The 13,496-nt window shown below is 33.6% G+C and overlaps 7 protein-coding genes and 1 pseudogene across 8 annotated transcripts, besides 1 other annotated feature; 6 read left to right on the top strand and 2 right to left on the bottom strand.

Annotated features, from left to right (window-relative positions):
• Window positions 1-529: 529 nt before the first annotated feature.
• On the bottom strand, window positions 530-1,627 carry TVAGG3_0816220 (uncharacterized protein; the record flags this gene model as incomplete). The annotated part of the gene is made up of 1 exon (XM_001314359.1): window positions 530-1,627. One exon carries the CDS (start codon window positions 1,625-1,627, stop codon window positions 530-532), a length of 1,098 nt encoding a protein of 365 aa, XP_001314378.1.
• A 1,594-nt stretch (window positions 1,628-3,221) lies between these two features.
• On the top strand, window positions 3,222-4,660 carry TVAGG3_0816210 (annotated as a pseudogene). The gene has a single exon: window positions 3,657-4,399. A coding segment is annotated over exon 1 (743 nt).
• Window positions 4,661-6,523: 1,863 nt separating this feature from the next.
• Window positions 6,524-6,886, top strand: TVAGG3_0816200 (uncharacterized protein; the record flags this gene model as incomplete). The annotated part of the gene is made up of 1 exon (XM_051247850.1): window positions 6,524-6,886. One exon carries the CDS (start codon window positions 6,524-6,526, stop codon window positions 6,884-6,886), a length of 363 nt encoding a protein of 120 aa, XP_051083325.1.
• A 265-nt stretch (window positions 6,887-7,151) lies between these two features.
• On the bottom strand, window positions 7,152-7,475 carry TVAGG3_0816190 (uncharacterized protein; the record flags this gene model as incomplete). The annotated part of the gene is made up of 1 exon (XM_051247849.1): window positions 7,152-7,475. The coding sequence occupies one exon, from the start codon at window positions 7,473-7,475 to the stop codon at window positions 7,152-7,154; it is 324 nt and encodes a 107-aa protein (XP_051083324.1).
• Window positions 7,476-9,305: 1,830 nt separating this feature from the next.
• Window positions 9,306-13,496: part of a mobile genetic element that runs on past the window's edge.
• TVAGG3_0816180 (uncharacterized protein) lies at window positions 10,723-11,124 on the top strand (the record flags this gene model as incomplete). The annotated part of the gene is made up of 1 exon (XM_051247848.1): window positions 10,723-11,124. One exon carries the CDS (start codon window positions 10,723-10,725, stop codon window positions 11,122-11,124), a length of 402 nt encoding a protein of 133 aa, XP_051083323.1.
• On the top strand, window positions 11,144-11,299 carry TVAGG3_0816170 (uncharacterized protein; the record flags this gene model as incomplete). The annotated part of the gene is made up of 1 exon (XM_051247847.1): window positions 11,144-11,299. The coding sequence occupies one exon, from the start codon at window positions 11,144-11,146 to the stop codon at window positions 11,297-11,299; it is 156 nt and encodes a 51-aa protein (XP_051083322.1).
• TVAGG3_0816160 (phage tail repeat-like family) lies at window positions 11,319-11,903 on the top strand (the record flags this gene model as incomplete). The annotated part of the gene is made up of 1 exon (XM_051247846.1): window positions 11,319-11,903. One exon carries the CDS (start codon window positions 11,319-11,321, stop codon window positions 11,901-11,903), a length of 585 nt encoding a protein of 194 aa, XP_051083321.1.
• On the top strand, window positions 12,788-13,234 carry TVAGG3_0816150 (uncharacterized protein; the record flags this gene model as incomplete). Its single annotated transcript, XM_051247845.1, has 1 exon — window positions 12,788-13,234. A coding segment is annotated over one exon (447 nt), but the record flags the coding sequence as incomplete, so codon positions are not given.

Genomic DNA, 13,496 nt, shown 5'->3' with positions numbered 1-13,496 from the left:
TTAATACTCTACGTTTATATGCTCCTAACTTAGTTCTAAAGGTTTTTCTACAAAATTTAGGAATTCCATCCTCTTTAATGTCATCAATGATTTCCATTTCATTATTTTCAATTTCTTCTTCTCGTTTATGAGGTCTTTGATTATGACTCCATTGATTCCATGAAATTAAATATTCTTCATCATTATATTTATACCTCATTAACTTATTTTGGCTTTCATATTCATTTAATAATTCACAATCTTCATTTTTAAATTGAAGTTTAACCCATTCAGGATTTAAACAATGTTTAATTAATCGCGGAATATCTGACATCATCTATATATAGCTTCTTTTATAAAAGATAAAAAATAAATTATTTTAAAATTAATGTTAATTTTTTAATGATTTATTTATAAATATATTTTAATGCATCGTCTATATATAGATGTAACAAAAAAAGTCACAAACCCCGTCCTATCCTACTAATGATAAGATTGAATTTTTTTTCTCATAGTTTAACTCAAATTTAATCAAAAAAAGATTGATATTTTACATTGAGATAAAAACTGTAAATAAGAAAAGTGAATTAAAGTTATTGAATAAGCAATATTTATGATTGATAGATGGGCATATTTCGGTATTTCCAAGCATATATGCATTTCTTACTACATTGATGTTTCCAAATTTGTCTGATGGATATGAAAAAATTACTCTAACTGTTTTTAATTGAGGACAATCGCTAATTATATCAGGTGATTCAAAAGATGTTTCTCCGTAATATGTTGTTAATCTCAAGTTATGTAAATCAACAAAAGCTAAATTATTGATTTCAGAGACTTTTATTGGAATAAAAATGGATCTAAGTTGAATATTATAGGTAAATGCATGATCTTGTAAACTGGTTAAGTTTCCAGGAAGTCGGATATCTGTTAAAATAGGACATGTTTGAAATGCATGATCTGGGATCGAAGTGATATGCGTCATTGATATATCAACTAATTTCAGATTGGGGCTTGCATGAAATGTGTATCCATCAATTCTCGAAAGATTCTCCCAACCAATAAACTGTTTATATGTACTGCCGCTACTGAGGCATCTGCCTAAAACTTGGATATTTTCTTTATTAGGTATATCTTCTTCTTCGAAGTTAATGGGAGTTCGAACTAATATTGATCCATTTTTCGAAAAAATAAAATTATTTTCAGAATAAAAATATGGATTTTGCGGATCAACAGTCAGAGTATCTAGGAAAGGGCATTGATTAAATGAAAAGCCTGTCATAAATCTAATAGTAGAGACAATATTTATTGATGTAAGAGGACAAAGGCCAAATGCATTATCATTTAATGTAGTGATATAAGGCGAGAAGATAACACTTGTAAGTGAAGCCCATAAGAACGCTCCATATTCAATTACCTCTATATGAGATTGGCTTAAATCAAGTTTAGTGCACAAACAATATGAACAAGCTTCGGTTCCAATGATAGTGTATATATTGGAGGTGATTTTAATGGTACCTGTGAAGGATCTATTGAATTTTTTGACTCTATTCCCTTCAGCATTTACAAGGAGTAACGTATAACGGTGGTGGTAATGGAGTGAATAATGGTGATGGTTGTGGTGGTGGTGCTTCTGACTTTCGAACATCGAATGGTTCCTGGGACCAGAATTTTGACAGCCGCATTCTGATAACGGGCGGCGGCGGGGGTTCTTATGGCAATAGTGCTGTATATATAGGTGGCAGAGGTGGTGGAATTAATGGTGAGAGAGATTCCACTGGCCATGCTGCAATAGGAACTCAAACCGGATGCAGTGGCGATCAACCTGAACGATGTGGAACAAAAGGAATTGGTAAAGGAGGTTGGTTTGGAAGTGGGGGTGGAGGAAAATGGGGCGGTGGTAATTATAAAGTAGGCGATGAAGATGGCAGTGCCGGCGGAGGGGGCTCTGGCGGCATTGATGGAGTTATTAGTTATGGCGCTTGGACAGCATTGACAGAATATTCAAATCATAAAGGATTTGGAACTGCCTCTATTACATTGATTGAGATTGGTTACAAAATATGTTCATGCAATTCATTTTATGCACCATTATACTGGTTTGTAAGCCAACTTTTGTTTATATGTTAGAATAAAAAAATTCAAATTTTAATCTAGATTATTTTGTCAAAGTTATACATTTAAATGAGGTTGTTTTATTGAATTAGAATTATTTAACACAATCTTTGGCTTATTTAATTGACTTTTGTTATGAAAAGTGTCATATTTTTGAATGAATCCCAACGGAATTTTCTATCAATTTTATGAACCAACCAATTAGACCAAAAGGTACCAATTTTTTATTTTCCATGCATAGGAATAAGCCTAGATATAAAATCAAACGACTAATGGATCCAAAGTAGGGTTGTTAAAAATATCAAAAATTAGCGTTTTGAAGACACCATGGTGTCTTATAATTTTCCCTTCCTTATTGGCGTGTAGAAATAAATGCGCCAATAGATTGAAGAAGAAGAATTGTTTTTCTCTTAATGAACTTTAATCGTTTTGATATAAGAATATTAAAAACATTAATATAATTTCGATTTCGGAAATTAAATTTCCAAATTTTTTGTCGATTTCGGAAATAACAGGATCCCGCATCCAACACGCAACAACAAAACACAAAACACACTTTTGGTTCTTTCATCGTTTTAATCGTAATTTATGTAATACATGATTTGGATAAATTTTACAAAAATAGAACCTATATTATATTCTTTTCAAAGATTCTTGCAAATCATCAAAATAATTGTATTTTACAAAACGATCAAATTATCCTTTCATTATTTTAAACTTAAATTAGTTTTTATGATTGACTAAAGCAATCATATTTATTCATCATTAAATAAACAAAAAAATAATATTTGAGAGTTATTTCAAAAAAAACACATTGAATTTATTAATTTGTCTCAATTTCAGTATTATAAATTTTTATAATTTCAATATTTTGAAATACACTTTTTAATATTTCAATATTTATGATATTTCAATGTATTAAGTGGTCTCAAATTGAGCTTCTCAAATATAAGTTGGCCTATTCAAATAATAAAATTAAATAATATTTAAAATAATAAATAAAAGTGATTGAGGTCATAGCAAAACGGCTGTTTCAGTCATTAATTCTTAAAAATAAAAAGGGTAAAAACTAAATAAAATGGGTAAAATTCAATAGTGTCTGTGCTATCGTTCAATTTGAAGGTGTCTTTTGAAACCGCAAGACACATGAAAGTTCATTAAGAGAAAAACAATTCTTCTTCTTCAATCTATTGGCGCATTTATTTCTACACGCCAATAAGGAAGGGAAAATTATAAGACACCATGGTGTCTTCAAAACGCTAATTTTTGATATTTTTAACAACCCTAGAATTTTTGAATAGTGTATTATGGTTTGACAGACACCAATGAAAAAAATAAAATGATATTTATTTTAAATATATAAGATCCTTATATAAAATATAAATATTTTATCGTTTTATTTTCTTGTTTTAGAAATGTTTTTTATTGAAAAATCAATAAAACTAACTCCAAAATAAAATTTTTGATTTAAAGACACTATGATGACACCAGGCAAATCTTCCAAGACACCTATCGTCGGGAATCTAACAACCCTAATCCAAAGTTTCTCGTCATAAAACAACATGACAAATGAAGTCCTATATTTTTTCCATAACTTAGTCAAAGTTACTAATGGGATTCGTTCAAAGGTACATGAAACACCCAGTAACCCTCGTAAAATCTTCTTTGAATACCCTTGCGCCAGTCATTTTGATTGTTACCCATATGAGATTCATCTTTCAAGAGGAAAATACTTTCTTGAAGTTTGGGGTGCCCAAGGCGGCAATGTCACTAATGGAAACCAAGGGCCACTTGTTGAAGGTGGTACCGGCGGCCATTCAGCCGGTGTTTTGATTGTTGATTCGATAAAAACTCTTTACCTCCATCTTGGAGGCACTGCAAACACTACAGACAGTTATGGCCCTTCATATAACGGTGGGGCTGGTGGCCTGAATAATGGCGATGGCTGTGGTGGTGGTGCCTCTGACTTTCGAACCTCGAGTGGCCCCTGGAACCAAAATTTTGATAGCCGTATTTTGATTGCGGGCGGCGGCGGGGGCTCTTTTGGAAATGAGTATATGTTCATAGGAGGAAAAGGTGGTGGCCTGAAAGGTGGAAGAGATTCTACTGGAATGGCTGCAATTGGAACCCAAGATGGCTGTGAATGGATCCAAAAAGATAGATGCGGATCTAAAGGTATTGGAAAAGGTGAATGGTATGGAAGCGGTGGCGGGGGAAAGTTTGGAGGAGGAAATTACTATATCCTCGACCCTAGAAATGGGAGCGGAGGGGGGGGGTGGCTCTGGAGGAATTGATGGCGTTGTAAGCTATAATAGCTGGAAGGCTGTGACGGAATTTTCTAACCACAAAGGATTTGGCTCTGGTTGCATTACTTTAATTGGATCTTTCTTTATATCATCCAATAAGATATTTTATTGTATGCACTCATATTTTGTGGAGGCACTCTTTATTTGTCTTCCTTCTTCTTCTTAAACAAATAAATTTAATAATTTAGTTTTTTTTACATTTTAATTTAAATCATTGTTGTTTACTTCAAGGAATATTTGCTATCATAAGCTATTGTTAGTTCATTTTAGACGATTATGAATTCTCTGATATCGATTTAGATTTAATTTTCCAAATTTAAAGAATTTTATAATGGATATTAAAAAAAAAAAAAAAGGGAGTGGGGCTTCCAGGCACTTCGTGCCTTCTAGCCCTGAGGATGATTGGTATAATGAAGTTTTTTTTTTCTTGGGGTGGTCTTCCAGGCACTTCGTGCCTTCTAGCCCACATAAATGAAGTTTTTATTCGGAGGTCTTCCAGGAGCTTTTCACAAATTATATATGTTTTCATGTTTTGTCAAGACTTCTTCGTAAATGTTTTGTCAAGACTTCTTCGTAAATGTTTTGTCAAGACTTCTTCGTAAATGTTTTGTCAAGACTTCTTCGTAAATGTTTTGTCAAGACTTCTTCGTAAATGTTTTGTCAAGACTTCTTCGTAAATGTTTTGTCAAGACTTCTTCGTAAATGTTTTGTCAAGACTTCTTCGTAAATGTTTTGTCAAGACTTCTTCGTAAATGTTTTGTCAAGACTTCATCGTAAATGTTTTGTCATGATTTCATTGTATATGTTTTGTCAAGACTTCATCGTAAATGTTTTGTCATGATTTCATTGTATATGTTTTGTCAAGACTTCTTCTTCGTAAATGTTTTGTCAAGACTTCTTCGTAAATGTTTTGTCAAGACTTCTTCGTAAATGTTTTGTCAAGACTTCTTCGTAAATGTTTTGTCAAGACTTCTTCGTAAATGTTTTGTCAAGACTTCTTCGTAATGAGCGTAAATGACCCAAAAATAATGTTTATGTTAGAATGTTAGATCTAACACGTTTTCTAACATGTTTTCTAACATCGTAGAAAACTCATGATTTCATCGTAAATGTTTTGTCACTTTTCTGTCACTTTTCAGGTAAAAACATTTTTATTATATATATAAAATGAATTTTACAAAACCACCGTTACCGTTCTTTGGAAATAAGAGTAAATGTAAAGATATTCTATTGAGAGAACTTAAGAAACTACCGAATGGTCTAACATTTGTAGATTTGTTCGGTGGAAGTTTCTATATATCCCATTTGTGCCATACAATATTCCCAGACTCAAAGATTATATGCAATGACTTCGACAACTATATGAACCGTCTCAAACATATACCAGACACAAACAAAATATTGAAAGAGTTAAAAGAAAAGATACCTATAGGTAAGATGGAACGTATACCATTAGATAAGAAAAATATTGTGAGAGAGGTTTTGAAAAAAGCAGAATATATAGACTGGGATAGTATATCTGCTAGACTATTATATAGTGGTTCTATAAGAGTTCATGACATTGAAACACTTATGTCAAAAGTTTTATATCTTAACTATACAAATGTTTTCAAAGAGGACATAGATAAATATATTGAGGGTATAGAGTTTGTGAGATGTCATTGGACAGATTTGTATGAAAAATATAAAGACAAGGAAAATGTTTTCTTTATAGTGGACCCGCCGTTCTATAACACATGGGATTTTCAATACCAAGTAGACTGGACTTTGAGAGACTCTTTAGAAACTTTAGACGTTTTACATAACCATCCATGCTTTTACTTTACATCCGATAAAAGTGGTTTGGAAACCGTTATGAGATGGTTAGAGGACATACATGACTATGAGTTTATATATGACAAGATAGAATATGAGAGAGGACCTATAAACCGGAGAAAGTGTCATAACAAAGAAATTTTATTAGTAAGTAAATGTGGTTTGAAATAGGACTACTTGTTTTAGGTTTTTTCCATTGTGTCATTTATTTATTTGACGTGGCAGAAAGATATAGAGAATATGAAGATGAACCAATGCCTGCAAATGTTCAGTATATGTACGTAAGAGATATTTTTATCTAATATTAAATGGACGCACAGAACTTAGCGAATGCACAGCAACCTGGACAACCAAACCCAGAGAATATTCCAAATGAAGTTAGAATACAAACTGCAATGGCAAACTATGGTCAAGTGCCAACAGATGTACAAATGCAAACTGCCATGTCAAATGACGCTGCGTTAGGTTTGCCACCATGGTATGCAAATATGAGATGGAAAGAGTTTTATACAAACCCTGAAGTGGGATATAAACAACTTTATGCAGATGACGCGAACACAGGAGTTGACCCAGAATATGTTTTCTACCAGAGGAGAAACAGAATGTATGAGCTCCAGTTAAAGAATGCTATGGAACTCAACAGGAAACGTAAGAGACTAGGCGGACATTAGATTTTTACATATAGTAAAATGGGCTTCTTCAGTAGTATTGGAAACTTCTTTCGAAATGTTGGAAGAGGTATATGGAATGGAATAAAATCTGTCGGAAGAGGAGTATGGAACGGTGTCAAAAATATTGGTAAAAGAGTAGGTCAGTTCGTTGGTATTATACCTAAAGACCCTGAACCAGAAGAACAAGCTCCTGTTATACAACAGCCTGAACCTGCACCACAGTCTAGTTGGCAACCAAATCCAACACCTCAACCGTATTAAAAAATTATATTTTTACCGTTCGATAGTAGTTGTATATGAAACTAAGTTCTAAGTAAAACGCATGGTATAATGGAATTATTCTTTTTCTTCCATCTGTAGTAAACCATACTTGAAAGTCTGAAATACTTCCACTTGGTGGTTCGTATAACTTTGTAGGTTTTTCGTAAAAGTCATTTGCCAAGCATAAGAAAGAGTTTTGGGCGCCAGAAAATGAAGCATGAACAATAATAGCAGCTGGGTCGAAAACATCTTTAAATAAATATGGTTCATCTCTTGCATATCGACTGTAAATATTTGCTAAAGGAAGTTCGACTTTCTGATTTAACATTCTTTGCAAATAATACCATGACATTGCAGTGAATTCTGTATATATTTGTTCGTCTTTCTTTGGATTGTCTTCGTAGATTTGAAATGACACTTGTGAATTTTGTTTGTCATATACAATTCTCACATAAAGTGTGCTCTCGGTATTTGCATATTCATCAGCATATTTTGCATAACATGAATTTATTTTATCTTCTATATTTTTTAACGCAGTCTGTAGAGAAGATGAAAGGTCAACTTGTATTAGCTCAATTTCTTCCCACATTTTTCGTTTCCCTTCAGATATATAATCTATATGAAACCTTACAATAAATGGAAAACTTTTATCTTCTACAGACACAAACTTCATTCTACGAAAGCCAATAGCTTTTGTGACAGATGGGTCTCTTAACCATCTTAATGGGTAGTCAAAACGATAGCCTTCATGCTTTACGGTCTCTGTCTCAAACTTTTGACCGACATTAGTAAAAAGTTCATCTAATGGTTTAGTTGTAGCAACTCTTGAATTTTCTTTTTCTATTGGAAGCATATTTTATCTAGAATAAAAATGTCAAATGAAACAGCGTCTATGAGAGAAATACAACACAACCGACAACTCATTATACAAGCTCTAAATAAGAACACAACAAACTTTTCAAACTATTCTAAGATATCTGAGTCATTGAAAGAAGGAAACTTAAAACTGACATTAAACCCAATGACAGATGAGTTTCTGTTTCAAGACAATAAGAACCATACTGTCTGTATAAATCCAACAAAAGGAACTTTAAACGAGAAACCTATAAATGAACTTCTTTTGAAAACGGATGTTGACAACAAAGCTGACAAAGAATATGTCATTGAAAAAGTTCAAGAAGAACATGACAGAGCAGATGCAACATATGCAACGAAAGAACATACTCATCCTGAACTAGCGGACAAAACATATGTTGACAATAAAATGTCAAGTGAAGTGACAAGAGCTGAAAACGAATATTCTAAAAAGACTCATACACATTCTATATCTGAAATAACAGACTTACAAGAAACCTTAAACAGTAAAAGTGCCGTTGGACATACACATACCATTGCAAATATTACAAACTTACAAGAAACCTTAAACAGGAAAAGTGACGTTGGACATACACATACCATTGCAAATATTACAAACTTACAAGAAACCTTAAACAGGAAAAGTGACGTTGGACATACACATACATCTTCTGAAATAACAGACTTAAACGTTAGCCTTGAAAAGAAAGCAGATAAAACATATGTCAATGAAATATACCAAAGTTTGATAGGAACAACGAAAAATATTGAAACTATTGTTGGTGACTTTTCTGTCAATGAAGAAAACAAATATTTTAGATGGGAGTTTGTACACTCCTTAAAAAATGGTATACGGTATAAACTCATTCCGAAAAATAACAATGAAATGTATGTAGGCTATATAAAGAATGATGGTACACAAGTTAAAGTTCCATTAGACAACAACTGCTACTTAAACTTATATGGAGACGAACAAAAGAAATATTTAAGAGTTTATGAAATGACAGATATGACATTACCTAACCCAGCTCCAGCACCATATTATTATGACTATGGTGTTGACGCACATGTAGACCCAAAAAAGCAAACATTATATTTAGAATATTATAGATATAAAAGATATAATGCAATAAAAAAAACGAGAATAGTATACTATTATGAAGATGACAGAAATAAATATTATAGTCAAGATTTTACCTACCCTGAAAACATAAGATTATATTATAAAAAATATTCTGACACAAACCAGAAGAAACCTGAAATAGTTGCACTATATTTTAAGTTCAAAAGAGACAATCCTATAATATCTCATATGTTTGATTTAATGAACCCAGTAGGTTCTATTTATACATCTATGGAAGCAAGAGGTCCTCAAGTAATGTTTGGTGTTGGTGCATGGGAACAAATAGTCGACAGGTTTTTGTATTGTGCAAACTCTTCAAAGGAAACAGGTGGAAGTAAAACGATTTCAGGTGAAAATTTACCTGCACACAGTCACTACATAGATTTAAGTACATCTCAAGCAGGTTGGCATAAGCATAGATATTGGGATTGGTCAGGAATGACAAAAGGTCAAGGATATGATGTTAAAGACGACGTTAAGTTTGCTATAAATTGTTACTGGGATGACACTCAGGGAGAAGGAAACCATACACATTTCGTTTCAGGATATACGCAAACAACGGGACAAAGTAAAGAATATATGCCACCTTACATGACAGTTTACGCATGGTATAGAATTGCTTAGTCGTCATTTTCAACTTCTTTAGCATATTCGTCAGGAGTTGTCTTATATTTGTTAGGAACTGTCTTTGAAAGTATACCACCTTGAACTTTGACAAGTTTGAAACGAGGTCTGACAATAGTAGTTTTATCTTCTGCTTGCAGTGTGTACATTTTGCCATGTTTGCCTAAAACTTCATAATATTCTCTTGTATACTTTCTTCTATTTTTACGAACACGAATGTGAGTACCTGTCGAGTTCCCATTGTTGTCATAGTCAATAGTATTTTCATATGGGTCGCGTTTAGGTATTTCTATTTTTACTTTGTCACCTTTCTGAAGTTTGAAGCCCGGCATTCTTTCTTGTTTGTCTCTTTTGACTAAATTATTAAATATATAGTCTTTCTCTAAGTCAGGGTTGTTTTTCATTTCTTCGGGGGAGTGGTTTCCCAAACCTTTTTGTTTACGGCTATTGTAAATATTTAAAACTTGTCTCATCTTTGCCATGGAGAAGTGTCTATATTTGTCGTCATATGACATTTCATTTGCTTCACCACCTTGTGGTTGGTTTAAGTCTCTTAACATTTTTATACAACCGTCAATGACACCAAGAGCAGAATGGTTTTGGTCGACAATGAAATATTGGTTTACATTTTTTGAACGCAGATAGTTTTTTACATCATCTGATTTGAAAGAACTTTCACAGTCAGATGTCAGTTTTGTTGGATGGTATTTGTCAACGAATATTGTCAAAGCAGTTTTCACATCTAAAATATTTTTGGACCATAATGGTATGGCTTCACAGTATCTTGTGTTTTGACCGACAAATATTAGCCAGTATGGAGGTCCATCTTCTCTATACCTCGGAATGTTTTCCAAGATATCCATAAACCAAGCATTTGGTGTTGAACTAAAGATTTTTATCATGAGTGCTTTCTTTGTTGCCTTAGAAACATAGGGGTCCTTGTTTGGATTCGTCATTTTTTAACCCATAAGAAATGGGTTTATTTGGCGCATTAGCAGGAGTTGCATCCAGATTTTTGCCCGCAGTGGGAACAATAGCCAGAGGTGTATTTGGAGTTGGAAGGAAGATTTTGAGTACATTAGGTATACTTAAAGAGAAAGCACAACCTATTATACAAACTGTACAGAAAGGTTGGGATGTAGCACGAGATGCAGCAAATCTTATTCCAAATCCTGAAACAAGAGGAAAAGTTCAAGGATGGATGGACAATGTTTCCAGACAAGCAGGAAACTATTATAACAAAGCAAATGACTACTATAACCAAGCAGGGCACTATATGGACCAAGGTGAAAGATTCTTTAACAGAGGATATAACCATGCACAACAGTGGGTAAACAACAACCAACCTCAACCACCTCAAACGTGGGGAATGTAAATTTTTTTACTGAGATGAAATGAACAATACAGCATTGAGACAAATGGGCTCAAGATGGATTTGTCGGCTTCCAGCAGTTACACCACCACGTGTTTGTCAAGTTCTTCCTATACCTCAGGAAGTTTTAGACCGACTTAAAAAACAACAACAACCAGTTGAAAACAAACCAAACTAAAATTTTTTACTGAGATGAAATGACCGAAGAAGTTGAAACGGTAGATTTGACACCACAAACAAAAAGTTCAGAACCATTGTCAAAACCTGTCAAAGAACTTACAGATGAAGAGAAAAATTCAATAATAGAAAGTGCCAGGTCTGGAAATACAAACCCTAACTATAAAGTCACTTTTCATAGAAATGGAACGGCTAGTATCTCAAAAAAGAAACAGACTCTCACAAATAAAATATTGAAGTCTGAAGGAGCTTTCGAGACAACAGATGGAAAAGTTTACTTCACTGACCAACAGTTCATTATAGAACATCTCATTGACTTAGAGTCGAAATATTCTAAACTTTACAACAAACACAAAAAGTTGAAAGGAAAACAAAAACAAATGGCATATGATATTTACGAAGATGTTGACGACACAACCATACCTGCAAGTGAGGTAAAGTCAGAGGAACCGAAAAGTGACGAAAAACCGATAGAAGAAGAGAAACCAAAAACTGAAGATAAACCAAAACCAAAGTTTAGTCTCCAGACTAAACCAAGTCAACCTTCATTAGCTGGTATGGGTTGGCGTCAAAGACTTATGGTAGCTGGTGGTTATGTTAAGTAAAGGAAAAAACATTTTTCAAAAAAAATATTTTTTTATTTTATTTGAAATGTACGCTGAGTTTTGTTGGAGACGACCGTTGGGAAAACATAGACAAGAAAGTCTCAACAAAACATAGACAAGAAAGTTCATGAGAAATTAGATGAAGAAGTCTCAACAAAACATAGACAAGAAAGTTCATGAGAAATTAGACGATGAAATATGAAATGGCATACCATTTAAAACAAAATATTTTTAAAAAAATATATTTTTATTTTATTTGAAATGTACGCTGAGTTTGTTGGAGAAGACCGTTGGAAAACTTGTTTGTTAGATGAGAAATATGAAATTCACTGTTGTGAGTCATTCGAAGTCAGAAACAAAAAGACAAAGAGAGTTTTAAGCGAATGGGAGCAAAATAACGGATATGCTAGGATGAGGATTGGTGGGAAACACTATCTTAAACATGTTGTCATTGCAACTCATTTTATACCGAATCCTAACAATCTACCTCTTGTAGACCATATAAACCGTATAAGAAACGACAATAGACTTGAAAACTTACGCTGGGTCACTCGTTCTGAAAACAATAAGAACATAGGCAAATTTCGAGATATTGTATTCGAATTTGTCGACGAACTAGAAGATGAAGCAATTGAAATTACAGACTATGGTAAGCATACGTTTGAGTTTTACTACTATAGCGAAGAACAAGACTCTTTCTACTTTTATACCGGCGTAAACTATAGGAAATTACAAGTATGTTTTACTAAGGAAGGCTATGCTTATGTAAACACTAGAGATACAGATGGAAAACACGTTCAAATACTTCTTAACAAATTCAAGAAGCTATATGGCATACCATTTTAAAACATTTTTTTATTTTTATAAAAATGCCCCCATATAGAATGGATAGAAGGTCTGCTAGAATAAAAGCAGAGTTGCAAAGATATGGTTGGAGAGTTTCGAAGAAGTTTAAATATAGGAAGGGAAGACCCATAAAAGTCTATGACAAACTGGCTGGTCTTCGCTACGAGATGGACTTGGAAACAGCGCGCGCCAATTATCCAAACAGACTAGAGAGGTTAGAAGAAGAACGTCTTATGAACTTGCCTTTCAATGTTAACGAGCCGCAAGTTGAAGGACACGACGGCTTTGCCAGATTCTACTGGAAACATGACGAACAATTGCATCCTTTGAGAAGGAAAAAAGGTAGTGCAGAGGATGGTCATGCTCCCATGGAAAGAACAAGATATGCATATGAGAAGTACCGTGAAGTTAGAAGTCAAATTACATCTGGTCGAACCTTTACAGTAAACTTTGACGAAGGAAAGAACAAAGAAGGCTTCATGGGTGTACTTGCTGCCATACAAGACGGAAATAAGAAAGGATACAATCTCAGACTAACCGTAACAGATTTAGATGGTCACATATACTATGCGCATGGCAATGAACAAACAGCCGCACAACTTCTTGACGCTTTCAAGACTACAAAGAGAGAACAAATGTTTGACTCCGACTCAGACATTTTGAATGCAATTGAAGGAATTGCAAGTGTCAAGTTCGAATGGTACAAACGTAACCCTCAAGCAGTCAGACAACATGTTTGTTAGATGA

Source organism: Trichomonas vaginalis, chromosome VI, assembly GCF_026262505.1.
Source record: "Trichomonas vaginalis G3 chromosome VI, whole genome shotgun sequence".
In the NCBI taxonomy this organism is placed as follows: domain Eukaryota; phylum Parabasalia; order Trichomonadida; family Trichomonadidae; genus Trichomonas; species Trichomonas vaginalis.
This window is presented reverse-complemented; position numbering and strand designations above follow the sequence as displayed.